The sequence below is a fragment of the Agelaius tricolor genome, unplaced genomic scaffold (genome assembly GCF_023055355.1).
Source record: "Agelaius tricolor isolate 1412-34295 unplaced genomic scaffold, bAgeTri1.0.p SCAF_36, whole genome shotgun sequence".
Taxonomy (NCBI): Eukaryota; Metazoa; Chordata; class Aves; order Passeriformes; family Icteridae; genus Agelaius; species Agelaius tricolor.
Genome location: NW_027269296.1, coordinates 1,916,026 through 1,932,473, shown reverse-complemented (window position 1 = coordinate 1,932,473; position 16,448 = coordinate 1,916,026). Strand labels below are relative to the sequence as shown.

At 50.0% G+C, this 16,448-nt stretch overlaps 2 protein-coding genes across 3 annotated transcripts in view; both read left to right on the top strand.

Moving 5' to 3' along the window:
- Positions 1–4,331, top strand: part of KHDRBS1 (KH RNA binding domain containing, signal transduction associated 1) — a 23,085-nt gene extending 18,754 nt beyond the window's left edge. Inside the window, exon 10 of the transcript XR_011683542.1 lies at positions 1,362–4,331. The gene's annotated coding sequence lies outside the window, so the exon portion shown is untranslated. The remainder of the gene's footprint in view (positions 1–1,361) is intronic.
- The window catches only part of TMEM39B (transmembrane protein 39B), a 17,978-nt gene extending 1,530 nt beyond the window's left edge, over positions 1–16,448 (top strand). Inside the window, exons 2-10 of one of the 2 annotated variants that reach the window (XM_071453426.1) lie at positions 1,362–1,435; positions 8,823–9,007; positions 11,471–11,690; positions 11,933–12,016; positions 12,681–12,835; positions 13,930–14,266; positions 14,778–14,965; positions 15,704–15,824; positions 16,044–16,448. In XM_071453426.1, the coding sequence (XP_071309527.1) occupies positions 8,880–9,007; positions 11,471–11,690; positions 11,933–12,016; positions 12,681–12,835; positions 13,930–14,266; positions 14,778–14,965; positions 15,704–15,824; positions 16,044–16,280 (1,470 nt within the window). In that variant the 5' untranslated portion in view covers positions 1,362–1,435; positions 8,823–8,879 and the 3' untranslated portion in view covers positions 16,281–16,448. Of the gene's footprint in view, positions 1–1,361; positions 1,436–4,470; positions 6,473–8,822; positions 9,008–11,470; positions 11,691–11,932; positions 12,017–12,680; positions 12,836–13,929; positions 14,267–14,777; positions 14,966–15,703; positions 15,825–16,043 lie in introns of those variants that run through there. The other variant, XM_071453425.1, reaches the window with a different exon arrangement.

The window sequence follows — 16,448 nt, the reverse complement described above, 5'->3', positions numbered from 1 at the left end:
AAACAGAAATTTCTCAAGCTTGTCAAGCTTAAATTTATTTTAAAAAATATGAAAAAGACAAAAAAAATTGTTTTTCACCCCCTGGAAGTTGCTGAAAGCAGTTTTGAGGCAGAAATCTGAATTTGGGAAGCGTTTGATTGTTCTTTGCTTGATGATTCAGATTTCAGGTGGCCTCAGAGAATATTCCAGAGGCTGCTTTAAGTAGGAATGCTGAGAATTCCAAGGAATTTCCTTTCTGTAACCCCCCCTTTGGCTTAGATGATGCTTCCAAGCAGCTTTTCCTTGGAAAAACCACTTTTAAAATGAATTTTTTTTTTTGTTGGTGGACGGTGCTGCAGCTGCTCCTTAAATGATTTCTGAGAGGGTGTGGATGTAGAGATATTTCATATATTTCTATTTTTAAAAATCAATGCTTCATGGTTTGTTATTTCCCATCCAGCAGATGAATTTGGAATTTTAGGGGGAGAGGATTAAAAACTGCTCGGGGGTGAAAAATAAAATTTTAGGGAAAAAAAAAAATACAAAAAACAAAACAACAAAAAACCAAAAACTGCAGCGCATGAACCGAGGGGAATATTTAAAAATAATTAAAAAAAAAAAAAAAACACAGAAAAGTTGTATTTGTAGATTGTTATTAAAATGCAAATAACTGAATTTTCAACACTGGTTTGGAGTCAGCTTTCAGGGCATAATGTGATGAAAAGCTCAGCCTATGCCCCCCCTTTTAAAGGAAAATTATCAGCAGGAGAATTCAGGATGTGTAAAACAGGCACCGCAAAGCCCAAAAGGTAAAACCCTAAATGTCTGATTTTAATCCAGCACATTTCTCTTTTCCATAAACCTGTGACGTAAACTTCTTACCCAGCCGACCCTTCAGATGTTAATTTAATGTAAAAAAGGGGAAAAAAAAACCAACCAAAAAAAAAAAAAAGAGATGTTTTAAATATAAACATTTAAACCAACCCACGTGGCATAAATTAGCAATAACTTTTAATAATGTGCCCTTGGCAGATGCACTGGGATGGAATGTGGGCCAAAAGGGATCTTTAAATACCCTGGATTTTTTTAAAAGGACAAAAGATGTAAAATGAACATGAATCCAAGCTAGTCCTGCTACTGCCAAAAAAAAAAAAAACCAAATTCTGCTCAGTTGTTTGAAAATCTCAATTTTTAGCCCCCCCAGAATTGCTGTTTCCTGTGAAATGTCCATAGCTCAGCTGAACTTGCATGTTTTTCCTTCATGTGTAATTGCATGCAGGAATCCCTTTCTTTCTTTTTTCCTTTTTTTATTATTTTAAATTTTTTTTTCCTTGCTATCTCTTTGTGAGGATCCTCACAATTTTTTTTCCTTTGATTTGCAGGAATTGGGGGCCCGTGACTCAACAGGAGGAGGAGGAGGAGGAGGAGGAGGAAGAGCAGGGCCAGCGCCAGCTGGGTGAGTTTGGACTTTTGGGGGATTTTTTTACAACCCCTTGTTGAGTTCCCAGCGTGGGGGTGGCACCATCTGAGCTGCTAAATTCCAATTTTTATTTCTTTTTTTTTCCTCTCCTTGGATCCACACCAAAAAAACCAAAAGGGGAAAGCTGCTCCCCTGAGGTCACAGCGTGGAGGAGGCTCCTGAGCTGAGGTTTTTGGGGGGGGATTTTAAGGGATTTTGGCACGCAGGAATTTCATGGGAGCTCTGGAAGCTTCTTTGCTTCCCAAACTTTGGGATATTTTTTCCCCCCCATGCTCAAGGAATTCCCTCTGGAGGCCACAATTCAGGGAAATCCAGGAAGAATTCCAGGCTGCAGAGGTTTCCTTGCCCCTTCCCACCCCTCCCAGTTCTCATGCACAGCCTCTGTTATGGGATGTGGCTTTGATGGAATCCTGCCAGGGAATCTCCCCACGGTGATTTCTGGGGCTTTCAAACCCTAAAAAATGGTGGGGTTTTTTTCTGGTAATTCTCGTGACAAAACAAAAAAATTTTTGAGCTTGTCAAGCTTAGATTTATTTAAAAAAATACGAAAAAGACAAAAGAAATTGCTTTGCACCCCCTGGAAGTTGCTGAAAGCGGTTTTGGGCCAGAAATCTGAATTTGGAAAGCATTTGATGGTTGTTTGCTTGGTGATTTAGATTAATCTCACCCCATTGCCATGGGCAGGGATTCCTTCCCCTGTCCCAAGTTGCTCTAACCTGGAGCATTTTCAGGGATGGAGCAGAGGGGATGATTCCCTAAAAAAATCTCTTTTCTGGATGATTTGGAGTGGTTGTGGGGTGATCACATCAGCAAGGACACAATTCCTTCATCCCCTTCCCTATGGGATTCCAAAATGCTGCCCCTGGAAATCTGAGCTCCACAAATAAAAATCCACCTTGAAATGCTGGAAAAGCCCAAATCCAAGCTGAGCATGGGACATCAAAGGATAAATCTTAATTTTATAGGGGGTTATAAAGCTCCTAAATGAGCCCTTTTTACTCAGGAGCATCAGGAGCAGGGAAGAGCCAATTTGTGGGAATGCTGCAGCAGGGGGTTCACCCTGAATTCCTGCACTTGAAAATTGAATTTCCCTTAAAAAAATCTCTTTGCTGGATGATTGGGAGTGGTGGGGAGATGATCACATCAGCAAGGACACAATTCCTTCATCCCCTTTCCCTACGGGATTCCAAAATGCTGCCCCTGGAAATCTGAGCTCCACAAATTAAAACCACCAAGGAATCCACCCCTGAAATGCTGGAAAAGCCCAAATCCAACCTAAGCACGGGACATAAAAGGATAAATCTTAATTTTATAGGGGATTATAAAGCTCTCTTTTACCTCAGGAGCATCAGGAGCAGGGAAGAGCCAATTTGTGGGAATGCTTCAGCAGGGAGTTCACCCTGAATTCCCTGAAAATTGAATTTCCCTCCTGGCAGGAGGGAAATGATAACAGCCCAGATTTGTGCTTATCAAATCCATCTTCATTTCCCGTGGAACTGGAGCATCAATTTTTTATGGCAATGCACCAATCTCTCCCATTTCTCTCCTAAATAGGCCCAGCTTTTAGATCAAGTGGAAAAGATTTGATAGAGATCATCTCTTAGCAAGCAATTTATTCCCAAATGGATCTTGTGGTGCTGCCTGTGCAATAACCCAGCTCGTGCCTTGCTTTTTGTGGGATGCTGATGGGGAAAGGATGGAAATGTGAAAATATTGAAATAACTGGATGTGCTTGGGAGTGTTTTGCAAACATCCCTTGGATCAGACAGCTCCCTCCTTCCTTCCCTCCCTCTCCCAGCACTTTTCCAGGCAGGATTTAGCCCTGGAGGCTGCCAGAGCTCATTTGGGATCCCAAAATAAACCCCTCAGCTTCAGAAGCAGCCAAACATTGTGGGGTGAGGCAGGGATTTGGGAGGGATGGAGATTCCTGGGAGCCTGAGTCACCTCAGTTACCTGCAGAACTTTCCCTTCCCTGCTGGAATTCTGCTCCCAAGTGCCAGGGATCTCCTCCTCTCCCTGTTTTCCCATCCACATCTTGTTATTTGTAGGATTTTGGGCAAGACCCCGATCCAGAGAAAATCCCCCGTTGTTCTTGGCTCTGTTCACATCTCCTGAGTGTTTCCCAACAAAATCCTGGTTTTGTCAGGCTGGGAACACCCCCCTGCTCCATGGCTCAGCATTCCCATCTTCCCAGGCTGCTGTGGTGTTTGTGAGGTGAGAGATGAGGATTTCACTCCCCAGGTTCTCAGAAGGCTGATTTATTATTTTATGATGTTATATTAAAAGAAAATTATATACTAAAACTAGTATATCTACTAAATACTAAATATATATACTAAAACTACACTAAAGAAAGAAAAAAAGAGGCATCAGAAGATTAAACAAGAATGAGAATAAAAACTCGTGACTGACCAGAGTCTGACACAGCTGGCCTGAGATTGGTCATTAATTTAACAAAAATTAACATGGAACCAATCAAAGATGCACTTGTTGGTAACCTCCAGACCACATTCCAAGCAATCAGATAATTATGGTTTACATTTTTTTTCTGAGGTTTCTCAGGAGAAAAATCCTGGCAAAGGGATTTTTTAGAGAATATCATGGTGGCACCCAGGCCTTTTCCCTGAGTGGGAGCAGCTCCTCCAGTGCAGCCCTGAGGTGTCAAACCCCAGCCTGGCCCTGCTCTGAGCTGGCCCAAACCTGGATTTTGTCCTTTGTGAGGAGTGAATCCCAGGAAAACGCTCCAGCTGGAATTCCAGAGGTGTCCCCAGCAGCTTTTCCTGGAAGGAGCCTCACCCCCTGCCCCTTCCTTACCCCTGCCTTCCATTTTCTGTTTGCATTATTTCAATAAAGCCAGTGGCTGCGAGCTTCATTCGATGGAATCATGGATTTAGGGAATGCTCCGGGGTGGGAGGGACCTTAAAGCTGCTCCAGTCCCATGGCAGGGCCACTTCCACTATCCCAGCACTCCAGGGATGGGAATTTCTGGGGATTTTTTTTTATCTCCCAGCCTCACTGAAGGCACAGTGGTTTTGATCTTTTACCTCCAAAATTCCAGCTTGGATCAGCAGAGTTGGAGAGCACAGCTGGATTCCCTGTCCGGATCGGGACAAATCTGAATTTTAGATGAGAGCATCTGCCACAAGCAGAGCCAAGGAAAAAAACAAAAAAAAAAAAAAAAAAAAAACAGCTGGAATGTGCATTTTTACCTCCTTAAGCCCTCCTGCTGCTCTCCCAAAGGAAATTTGGGATCAGGGGGATTCCAGCAGCCTGGAGAGACCCTGGAGGAGGAGGAGAGCAGGGAATGCTCCAGCTGGAGCTTTTGGGGAGGAAAATTTCTCAGGGAATTCCTCCCTCATGGATCAGGGAATTCCTCTAGGGATAAGGGAATTCCCCCCTCATGGATCAGGGAATTCCTCCATGGATCAGGGAATTTCTCCCTCATGGATCAGGGAATTCCTCCTCCATGGATGAGGGAGTTTCTCCCTCATGGATCAGGGAATTTCTCCTTCATGGATCAGGGAATTCCTCCCTCATGGATCAGGGAGTTTCTCCCTCATGGATCAGGGAATTCTCCTCCATGGATCAGGGAATTTCTCCTCCATGGATAAGGAATTTCTCCCTCATGGATCAGGGAATTTCCCCCTCATGGACCAGGGAATTTCTCTTCCATGGATCAGGGAATTCCTCCATGGATCAGGGAATTTCTCCCTCATGGATCAGGGAATTCCTCCTCCATGGATGAGGGAATTTCTCCCTCATGCATTAGGGAATTTCTTTTCCGTGGATCAGGGAATTCTTTCTCCCTGGATCAGGGAATTCCTCCTCCGTGGTTAAGGATATTTCTCCTCCATGGATCAGGGAATTCCTCCTCCATGGATCAAACTCCATCACCTCGGATGAGCCGTGGGTGGAATTCCTGCAGGCTGGGCAGTGTCCAGGGGGCTCCCAGCTGGCATGGAGATGTTTTTCCCTCATTTTTCCCCTCAGGAATCTCCCTGGTGTGAGCACAGCTCAGCTGAGCCCTCCATATGTTTCCATGGGAATGTTTTTCCGCGCTCCTTTTGCTCCTTTTGCCAAGAGGGAGCTGATTCCAGAGGATCGGTTCAAGCTCTGTTTGCTGTGAGCGGAAAATGGGAATCTGCCAGGTTTTTTTTGGGAGTGTTGGAGAACACCAGAGCCTCCCTTGGATCCTGGGAACTCCCCTGGATCTCCAGCTGCCTGTTGGAAAACTGAAATATAAACTGTTTCCCGATGGAGGTGTTCATTTTACCGCTGAATTTGGAATTTTACCACCAATTTTGGACCAAAAAAGGTTCATCCATCACGTTCCAGATACATTTTTTGGCCAGACTGGGTTTTTAGAGATATCCTGGTACCTTTAGAGGATTCCCTTAAACATCAGGTGTGTGGCCACTCCTGATTTTTGATGCTTTTCCACAGTCCCAGAATCAATTTAAGTTGGAAAAGCCCTCCAAGCTCTGTGACCAGTCACTCCTTGGACACCTCCAGGGCTGGACACTCCAAACCAGCCAAAAGAATAAATACCAAAAAACCAGCAAATTTTGTCTTTCTGCAAGTCCATTCATTCCAGGACCGATTTTCCTCCAACCTAGGCAGGGCTGCCTCTCATCTTTGTGTAACCATCAGTGCTGAAGCACCGACCCCACAAAGCCCAGCAAATAATTGGGGAAAAAAAACCCAAAATTGCAGAGATGCTGAAACCCCTCCAGGAGCGGAGGTGGAGCCGCGCAGGTGCCAGGGATTACTCATCCCCTGCCATAACGGGTTGCCAGGATAGCTGGCGGCTGCGATTGCTGCCGTTGGCAGCGGTGACACCGGGAGGTGACACCGCGCTGCCCGATGGGCGTGGTCCGATGGGCGTGGCCACACGCAAAGGGGGCGTGGCTTTCTGCGCGTTCGCGCCCCGCACCAGCTTGTCCCACGCCGGCCGCCGTCGCGCCCCGCCCGCCATATTGTGCCCGGCGCAGGCGGAGCGGCGGCCGGCGATGGGTGAGGGAGGCCGGGCCGGGGGCAGCGCGGCCGGGGGGGAACAGGCGGAACGGGCTGGGGGGGGGACCCGCCCGGCAGCCGGCGGGGAGCGGCCCGGGCGGCGGGCGGAGCGCGGGAGAGCCCCGCGGTTCGCCCCGCCCCGCCGCGAGGAGGGGGGCGGCTCCCGCGCCGCGGCCTCGCCCGGAGCCCCTCAAAGCCCCGCGGGCTCGGGGAGCGCTCAGGGAACCTTCACGGAGCCTTCCGTGGCGCTCCCGGGCGGGTCCGGAGCAGCTCGGTGGGGTTTTCAGAGCCGCTGAGGGTCCCGGTGTGCCCTCAGAGCACCAGGGGCCCTCTCAGCTTTTGTGCAGCCCCACCTGTGCCCCCAAATTTCTCCCTCAGAGCTCCTGGGATCCCCAGTGTTCTCCTGCAGCCCCACCAGTGCACCCAAAATTCTCCCTCGGAGCTCCCCCAGAGCTCCCAGTGCTCTCCTCAGAGCCCCCAAATTTCTCCCTCAGATCTTCTGGGGTCCCCATTGTTCTCCTGCAGCCCCACCTGTGCCCCCAAATTTCTCCCTCAGAGTTCCTGTGGCCCCCAGGGTTCTCCTGCAGCCCCACCTGTGCTCCCACATTTCCCTTGCACAGCCCCTGCTGCTCCCCAGACCCCAAATTTTACTCCCAAATTTCCCTTTACAGCCCCCACATTGCCAGTTTCCCTCCTGGAGCCTCGTGGCTCCTTCCTGGACCCCAAATTCCCCCCATTGTTTGCCCTCAAAGCTTCCACTGCTCCCAGAGTTCCCCAAAACCATCCCAGCATCTTCTAAAATCAGCAGCTCCCTCCAGATCCAGCTCCAGGACGGGGATTTTGGAGAACTCCCGGGCTCAGCTTTAAAACATCCTCTTTAAAACTCCCTTGGGATCGGTTTCTAAACCTCCAGCACACATTTTGTGGCTCCAGATGCAAATTCCAAAGCTGGAAATGATCCACCAGGAGAAGGAATGTGCCTGAGTTTCCCTCACAGCTCAGATTTCACTTGGAAATGGGGATTTTTTTTTATCGCTGGTGTGGATTCTCCTGAGGTTAACAGGATCCAGAGGAAGTTTGAAAAAGCTTGGGATGAGTTTTGTGTGTGGCAAACAAGCACTGGAAAAGCTGAATTTGGACTCACCCCATTGACCTCAGTGCCATCAAAACATAAAAAAGCAAATACCCTAAAAATGTGCTTTTTTTTCCCCATCTTAAAAAGGCAAAAATAAAATAACAATTTTAAAAAGCCGTAACCTTCAGTTCCAACACAAAGCGATACCAAAATATCCCAAATTTCTGAATTTTTGGGGCCAGTTGTTGAGCGTGTCTCGAGTCTGAAAAACAGGGATGACACCACAGGGATGGAGATGGAATTCCTTGTACAGTGATGAATTCTCAACCCCTCCTAGAGGTTGCATCCTTGACCTGGAGAAATGTGGGAGACAGAGGGAAAAAATAGGTGGAGAAATTTGGAATATCCTGGAGCAACGAGCTCCAAAAATTAAATTCGGAGAAATTTGGATTATCCTGGAGCGATGAGCTCCAAAAATTAAATTTGGGGAAATTGGGATTATCCTGGTGACAGTGAGGCCTGGAATGCTCCATAAGAAATGCTAATTAATATGGAAAACAGGAGTGACCACACACCCTGATGATTCCACCACAGGGGTGCAGATGGAATTCCTTGTAAAGTGACAAATTCCCAGCACCTCAGCAAGGCTGGAGCTCCCTGATTTTGCATCCTTGACCTGGGGAAATATGAGAGACAGAGGAAAAAAATAGGTGGAGGAATTTGGATTATCCTGGAGCGAATTTGGATTATCCTGGAGCAAATTTGGATTATCCTGGAGAAAATTTGGGTTATCCTGGAGCAATGGGCTCCAAAATCAAATATGGAGAAAATTTGGATTATCCTGGAGCAAGGGGCTCCAAAAATCAAATATGGAGAAATTTGGGTTATCCTGGAGCGACAGGCTGCAAAAATCAAATATGGAGAAATTTGGGTTATCCTGAGCAAGGGGCTCCAAAAATCAAATATGGAGAAATTTGGGTTATCCTGGAGTGACAGGCTGCAAAAATCAAATGTGGAGAAATTTGGATTATCCTGGAGCGAATTTGGGTTATCCTGGAGCGACGGGCTGCAGAAATCAAATTTGGAGGAATTTGGGTTATCCTGGAGCGATGGGCTGCAGAAATCAAATTTGGAGGAAATTTGGGTTATCCTGGAGCAAGGGGCTCCAAAACTCGAATTTGGGGAAATTGGGACTGACGGGTGGTGACAGCGAGGCTCCATGAGAAATGCTAATGAATCGCCGCTAATTGCGCCCCTGTCCATGTGTCCCTGCAGTGGTGGGGGCCGAGCCCAGCCCACAGTGAGCAGCCAGGACCCCCCTCAGTCCCGGGCATGGCCGGGGGACGCCGGGGTCCCAACAGGAGCTCCTACTGCCGGACCCCGCTGTGCGAGCCCGGGGCCGCGGGCGCCGCCGGCCACTCCTCGGGCTCCTCGGTCACCGGCGTGCGCTCCCGCACCAGGTACGGCACCGGGGCCGGGGTTCTCGTGGTCCTTGCTGACAGAGCTCCTGTCCTGTTCCCTGAGCTTAGAGCTTGTCCCATTGTCTGAGCGTCCCGTTCCTTGATCGTAAAACTTGTCCCGTTCTCTGGTCTTAAAGCTCGTCCCATTCGCTGACCTTAAAGCTCGTCCCATTTGCTAATCTTAAAGCTCGTCCTGTTCCTTGAGCTTAAAGCTCGTCCCATTCCCTGACCTTAAAGCTCGTCCCATTCCCTGACCTTAAAGCTCATCCTGTTCCTTGAGCTTAAAGCTCATCCTGTTCCTTGAGCTTAAAGCTCGTCCCTTTCTCTGACCTTAAAGCTTGTCCCGCTTCCCAACCTTAAAACTCATCCCAGTCCCTGACCTTAAAGCTCATCCTGTTCCTTGAGCTTAAAGCTCTGACCATCCCATTCCTTGATCTTAAAGTTCATCCCATTCCCTAATCTTAAAGCTCATCCCATTCTCTGACCATCCCGTTCCTTGATCTTAAAACTTGTCCCATTCCTTGAGCTTAAAGCTCATCCCATTCCCTGACCTTAAAGCTTGTCCTGTTCTCTGACCTTCAAGCTCGTCCCATTCCTTGAGCTTAAAGCTCGTCCTATTCCCTGATTTTAAAGCTCATCCCATTCCCCAACCTTAAAACTCATCCCATTCCCTGACCTTAAAGCTCATCCTGTTCCTTGAGCTTAAAGCTCATCCCGTTCTCTGACCATAAAGCCCATCCCATTCCCCAGCCTTAAAACTCATCCCATTCCTTGATCTTAAAGCTCATCCCATTCCTCCACTTTAAAACTCATCCCATTCCTTCATCTTAAATCTCATCCCATTCCCTGATTTTAAAGCCCATCCCATTCCTTCATCTTAAATCTCATCCCATTCCCTGATTTTAAAGCCCATCCCATTCCCTGATTTTAAATCTCATCCCATTCCCTGACCTGGGTGGGGCTTGGAGCCGCCTGCCATAGGGGAGGATGTCCCTGCCCATGGCCTGGGTGATCCTTGCTGTCCCCTCCAGCCCAAAGCACTCTGTGATTCCGTGGTTTATCAGTCCTGAGGATCTGAATCACCCTGACTTTGGGAATCTGGGCATTTCAGGGAGACTCCTCAGGTTTCCCCTCACTCATGGCCTTGTTTTAGCTTCTCCATCTGCTGTTTTAAACCATGGCCTGATCCCCCTGCATCCCCCTGGATCCACAATTTAATTTGGGGGTTTACAGGGACACTTTGTGCTCTGCAGTTCCTTTGAGGCCCACACCCAGATTCTTTTGCCTGTTTTTATTTAGAGATTGCAGCTCAATCTTGGAGATATTAATTCCCTTTGATGCAGGGGATCAGTCTGGGATCCTGTGCCTGCTCACACAGGAAGAGGCTCCTCTGGCTAAACTCGTTTTTCCTCCTCAGGTGAACAGAAGGTGAAGAATGAACAAGGGCTTGTGTGTAATTGCTCTGCCTTTCATGTTCAAGCACTCTTAGATATGTAAACACCAGCTTGAGCTCTGAAAGCCTCCAATTAATTGAGAGAGCCACTGAGTAGCACAACACAACCCTGGTTCTGAACAACACAGGGGATTTCATATCAATTAAATTGGGTCCAAATATTCCTTTGTGTGGACAAATCCCTGCTCACATCTGATTGAAATTTGTGATTTGTGCCAGCCACCGATAGCTCAATCAATTCCCCATCAATCTCAGAGCTGGAGGACATTGCCCTGCTCAAGCCTGGCTCTGAACATCACAGGGGATTTCATATCAAATGTCCTGGGTCCAAATATTCCTTTGTGTTGGCAAACCCCTGCTCACATCTGATTGAAATTTGTGATTTGTGCCACCCATAGCTTGAGTTTCCCTACCAATGTCAGAGCTGTGGGGGGAGCTGGAGGACATTCCCCTGCTCACCCCTGGCTCTGAACAACACAGGTGTCACAGACATATTTCCACTAAAAATCCTTTCTTTGGGATTTTTCCTCCTGAGCAGCTGAGAGGCCTCAGAGACAGAATGTAAGCAATGGTTATCTGCTGCTGTGGAATGCAGCAGGTGCATCTGGGATTGGCCCAGAGTCCGAGAGAGCTGCCTTTGTTATCATCCTCTTCTTTTCTCTTCTTAGCTTAGTTAGCATCTGAGCAAACCTTTCCCTTCCATTTCTTTTTAGTATAGTTATAGTGTAATATATATATATATATCATAAAATAATAAATCAGCCTTCTGAACATGGAGTCAACATTCTCATCTCTTCCCTCATCCAAGAACCCCTGTGAACACGGTCACACACAGGGGATTTAACACCAGATGTCCCAAATATTCCTTTGTGTGGGCAAACCCCTGCTCCCATCTGCCTGAGATTTGTGATTTGTGCCAGCCACCCACAGCATGAGTTTCCCCATCAACCTCAGAGCTGTGGGGGGAGCTGGAGGACGTTGCCCTGCTCACTCCTGGCTCCCCCTGGCAGGAGTGGCTCGGGGACAGGCCTGTCCAGCCCCCCTCTGGCAGCTCAGACCGTGGTCCCCCTGCGGCACTGCAAGATCCCCGAGCTGCCCGTGGAGAGGAGCGTCCTGTTCGAGCTGCAGCTCTTCTTCTGCCACCTCGTCGCCCTCTTCGTCCACTACATCAACATCTACAAGACAGTGTGGTGGTACCCACCCTCCCACCCTCCTTCTCACACCTCCCTGGTAAGCACCAAAGGGCAGCTGCAGCTCCCAGGCTGTCCCTTGGGTCACTGAATCTAAAGTTTTAGAGATAATGTTTGATAAAACATTATCTCTCCATTTCCCGCATTTTGGGCTCTGGTTGTCTTTTTGGCATTCTCTTGGAAGAGAGATTCTCCAAAGAGAATAATCTGGGACTATTTCTGTGTTGAATGTGGGTTCCTGGTGCTGATGGAAATGGAGTAATTTTGGTTTTGTCCCCACAGAACTTTCACCTCATTGACTTCAACGTGCTGACGGTGACAACCATCGTCCTGGCACGGCGCCTCATCGGTGCTGTCGTCAAGGAGGTAAAGTCAGGGCTCTCCCTCCAGGAGATCTGTAAAGCTCTGGGTCCCTTTTGCCATTCCAAACCTCCCTATCCTCCCCTAAAAGCCTCTGTGGTGCTCCCAGGTCAGAATCCCAGGGGAATTGGAGGAGCAGAGAACAGAACTGAGCTCCCCAGACCTGCTGGGTCTGTGTCCTTCTCTGACTCTGAATTTCTGTCTCAGCCAGACTGTAGTGACTGATTCCCTCCTCCCTTTTGCCTCTTTTCCTGCTCTCTCCATCACTCCAGCCCTCCCTAGAGAAGAGCCAGGGATGCTCACTGTGGCAGCATCCCATGGGGAGCAGTGCCAGGAGAGTGTGCTGGGCACTGCTGACTCCCACACCTTACCTGGAATCTCTCCTCACTCCCTGAGCAATAAAGCCCAGATTCCAGAGGTTTTGGAGAGCCCAGATTCCCCAGAAACCCTCCAGACCTCACCTGGAATCTGTCCTCACTCCCTGAGGAATGAAGCCCAGATTCCAGAGGTTTTGGAGAGCCCAGATTCCCCAGAAACCCTCCCTGTCCTGGTGTCAGCTGCGCGCTGCCATTTCCTTCTTAGCTATGGTTTTACACAGCATTTTCTCCTTTAAGAAGAGGGAGTGCCCAGCTGTGCCCAGCTGTGCCCAGCTGTGCCCTGTGTCCCACAGGCTTCCCAGAGTGGCAAAGTCTCCCTGCCACGCTCCATCTTCCTGGTGCTCACTCGCTTCGCCGTGCTCACGGGCACGGGCTGGAGTTTGTGTCGCTCCATCATCCACCTCTTCAGGACCTACTCCTTCCTCAACCTCCTCTTCCTGTGCTACCCGTGAGTATTCCTGCCTCAGGGATGGGGCATCCCCCCAAAATCCAGGGGGAGGCTCCTTGCAGCCCTCTGGGGTTCTGAGCTGGGAGTCTCCAAGGCTCGGAGCAACCTGGGCTTGTGCATGGCCACAGAGTTTACCCTGCACCTCTCCCTCCTGCTGTGTCACATTCCATGGTGGCAGGACACATCTGTGACACTCAGCCCCTTTCAGCTTGATGCCAGCATTAATTGTTACTCATGAAAAGGGTTGTGTGCTTTTCCCATGGCCCTCACAAAACTCAGGGCTTTGTTTTCTCTTTGTTCCTGGGCTCCTCTGCCAGGTGAAGGGATTCAAACAGCTCCTGGGTTTTGGTACTTATGAAAAGGAAATGTTGGGAGTGGAAAGAGTTCCCTCCTCCCTGGTAGATGCAGGAGGAAATATCCTCAGAGATTTGCTGCAGGGGGAAAGATCCACAGGGATTTGCTGCAAGGGGAAACATCTCCAGAGATTTGCTGCCTGTGTTTGAGCTCTGAGCTCTTTTTGGGAGTTTCCCTTTGGAATCATGGAATCCCAGACCGGTTTGGGATCATTCAGCAGTGGCAGGGACACCTTCCACTATCCCAGGTTGCTCCAAACCTTGAACTCATCCAGCTCAGAATCCCACAGGGGAGTTTGGGATGGGATCCCAGTGGGATGGGAGGCAGCTCCTGAGCTCTGTGCTTTGCAGAACCCCACAGGGGAGTTTGGGATGGGATCCCAGTGGGATGGGAGGCAGCTCCTGAGCTCTGTGCTTTTCCAGCTCCTGAGCTCTGTGCCTTTCCAGAACCCCACAGGGAAATTTGGGATGGGAGGCAGCTCCTGAGCTCTGTGCCTTTCCAGAACCTGCAGGGGAATTTGAGATGGGATCCCAGTGGGATGGGAGGCAGCTCCTGAGCTCTGTGCTTTTCAGAATCCCACAGAGGAATTGGGGATGGTGATCCCAGTGGGATGAGAGGCAGCTCCTGAGCTCTGTGCCTTTCCAGAACCCACAGGGGAGTTTGGGATGGGATCCCAGTGGGATGGGAGGCAGCTCCTGAGCTCTGTGCCTTTCCAGCTCCTGAGCTCTGTGCCTTTCCAGGTTTGGGATGTACATCCCCTTCCTCCAGCTGAACTGTGACTTTCGGAAGGCCGGGCTCTTCACCCAGGTGACCAACATTGGCCCCAGGGACACAGGGGAGGTGACAGCCAGGGGCAGGGACTACCTGACAGTGCTCAAGGAGACCTGGAAGCAGCACACGAGGCAGATGTACGGCATGGAGGCCATGCCCAGCCACGCCTGCTGCCTGTCCCCGGACCTGATCCGCAACGAGGTGGAGTTCCTGAAGATGGACTTCAACTGGCGCATGAAGGAGGTGCTGGTGAGCTCCATGCTCAGTGCCTACTACGTGGCCTTCGTGCCTGTGTGGTTTGTCAAGGTGAGGCCTGGCAGGGAGGGGACACTGGGGCACAGTGAGGGTCACAGTCCTTGCTTGTGAGGCACAGTGAGGGGTGACAGTCCTTGCTTGTGGTGACTGTGGCACCATGAGGGGTGACAGTCCTTGCTTGTGGTGACTGTGGCACAGTGAGGGTGACAGTCCTTGCTTGTGGTGACTGTGGCACAGTGAGGGGTCACAGTCCTTGCTTGTGGTGACTGAATTCTGAATGTCTGCTGGTGAATGGGGTGAGGCTGTCCCTGTTGCCTGAGGAGCTGCTGCTCCATCAGCTGAGCATCAGGAGCTGCCTCCCTGCTTTTGGTGCTGATGGCACAAATATTTTGCAGGAATTCTCCATCCCACATCCCATGTGGGTTCTTCCTTTCCAGGCAGGATCAACAGCTCCACACAGAGCCCTCGTTTTACCTGCCTGAGTGCTTTGTGTGGCGACACCTTGGGCAGGTGAGGCTGTCCCACAGTGTCCAAACTCTGTCCCACCTTGCTGTCCCCCCAGAACACTCAGTACTACGACAAACGCTGGTCCTGTGAGCTCTTCCTGCTGGTTTCCATCAGCACCTCGGTGATCCTCATGCAGTACCTGCTCCCTGCACGCTACTGTGACCTGCTCCACAAAGCTGCAGCACACCTGGGCTGCTGGCAGAAGGTGGACCCAGCCCTCTGCTCCAACGTGCTGCAGCATCAGTAAGGAATTCTCTCCTGGAGTTTTCCTTTTGCTGGGTGGCTGGGTGGGTGGGTGGGGAGCTCAGCCTTAAATAAACCAGGGAAAAGTGAGAGCAGAGTTGTTGGCTGACACATCCAGCAGCACAAACACTCTGGGCACTGTCCCCTGCCAGGGCAGAGCTGATTTTTGGCAAGGTGCCTGCTGCTCCTGGTCACAGCTACCTGCAGTTTGTCACTGCCACGGTGACAATTCCAAACTGGGAGCACAATTCCCGTACTCCTCACTGCTGCTGGGGAGGCAGCAGAGCCCAGTGCCCCTTGCAGGTGGGGTTAAGGAATCTCCTGTCCCATGCAGGTGGGGTTAAGGAATCTGTTGGTCCCTGCAGGTGGGATTAAGGAATCTGTTGGTCCCTGCAGGTGGGATTAAGGAATCTGTTGGTCCCTGCAGGTGGGATTAAGGAATCTCTTGTCCCATGCAGGTGGGGTTAAGGAATCTCCTGTCCCATGCAGGTGGGATTAAGGAATTTCTTGTCCCATGCAGGTGGGGTTAAGGAATCTCCTGTCCCATGCAGGTGGGGTTAAGGAATCTCCTGTCCCATGCAGGTGGGGTTGAGGAATCTGTCGGTCCCTGCAGGTGGCATTAATGCATCTCCTGTCCCCTGCCAATGGAATTAAAAGAATCTCTTGTCCCCTGCAGGTGGAGTTAAGGCACCTCTTGGTCCCTACAGGTGGAATTAAGGAATCTCTTGTTCCCTGCAGGTGGACTGAGGAGTGCATGTGGCCTCAGGGGGTGCTGGTGAAGCACAGCAAGAACGTCTACAAGGCCGTGGGCCACTACAACGTGGCCGTGCCCTCGGACGTCTCCCACTTCCGATTCCACGTAAGCCCCCCTGTCCCTCCTGGCAGGATCCAGGGGTCCCTCAGCAGGATCCTGCTCCTTCCTGCTGGCCTGGACACCTCAGGCTGGTGGAGCTGGGGGGTTCAGTGCCCAGCGTGGGATCTCAGCCCTGTGCCACAGGGGTGACTCCATCCAGAGCCGGAGGAATCCTCACCCAAAGCTTTCCCCTCCCGCCCGGTGCCTCACCCCGCTCTCCCACAGTTCTTTTTCAGCAAACCCCTCCGAATCCTCAACATCCTGGTCCTGCTGGAAGGAGCTGTCATCTTCTACCAGCTCTACTCGCTGATTTCCTCGGAGAAGTGGCACCAGACGATCTCCCTGGCTCTGATCCTCTTCAGCAATTACTACGCCTTCTTCAAGCTGCTGCGGGACCGCCTGGTGCTGGGCAAAGCCTACTCCTATGCTGCCAGCAGGGACTCAGAGCAGAAGTTAAATTAAAACAATTGCACTGATGCTCTCAGCCTATTACAGAACAAACAAAAAACGAGAAACCCTCAGAGCTTTGTATTTTTGTTACCACTGCTTTTTTTTTGTCGTCGTTTTCTTTGATAACTGATGTAATTAAAAGGAAAAGAAAAAAAAAACATATTTTTTTACTCCCAACAA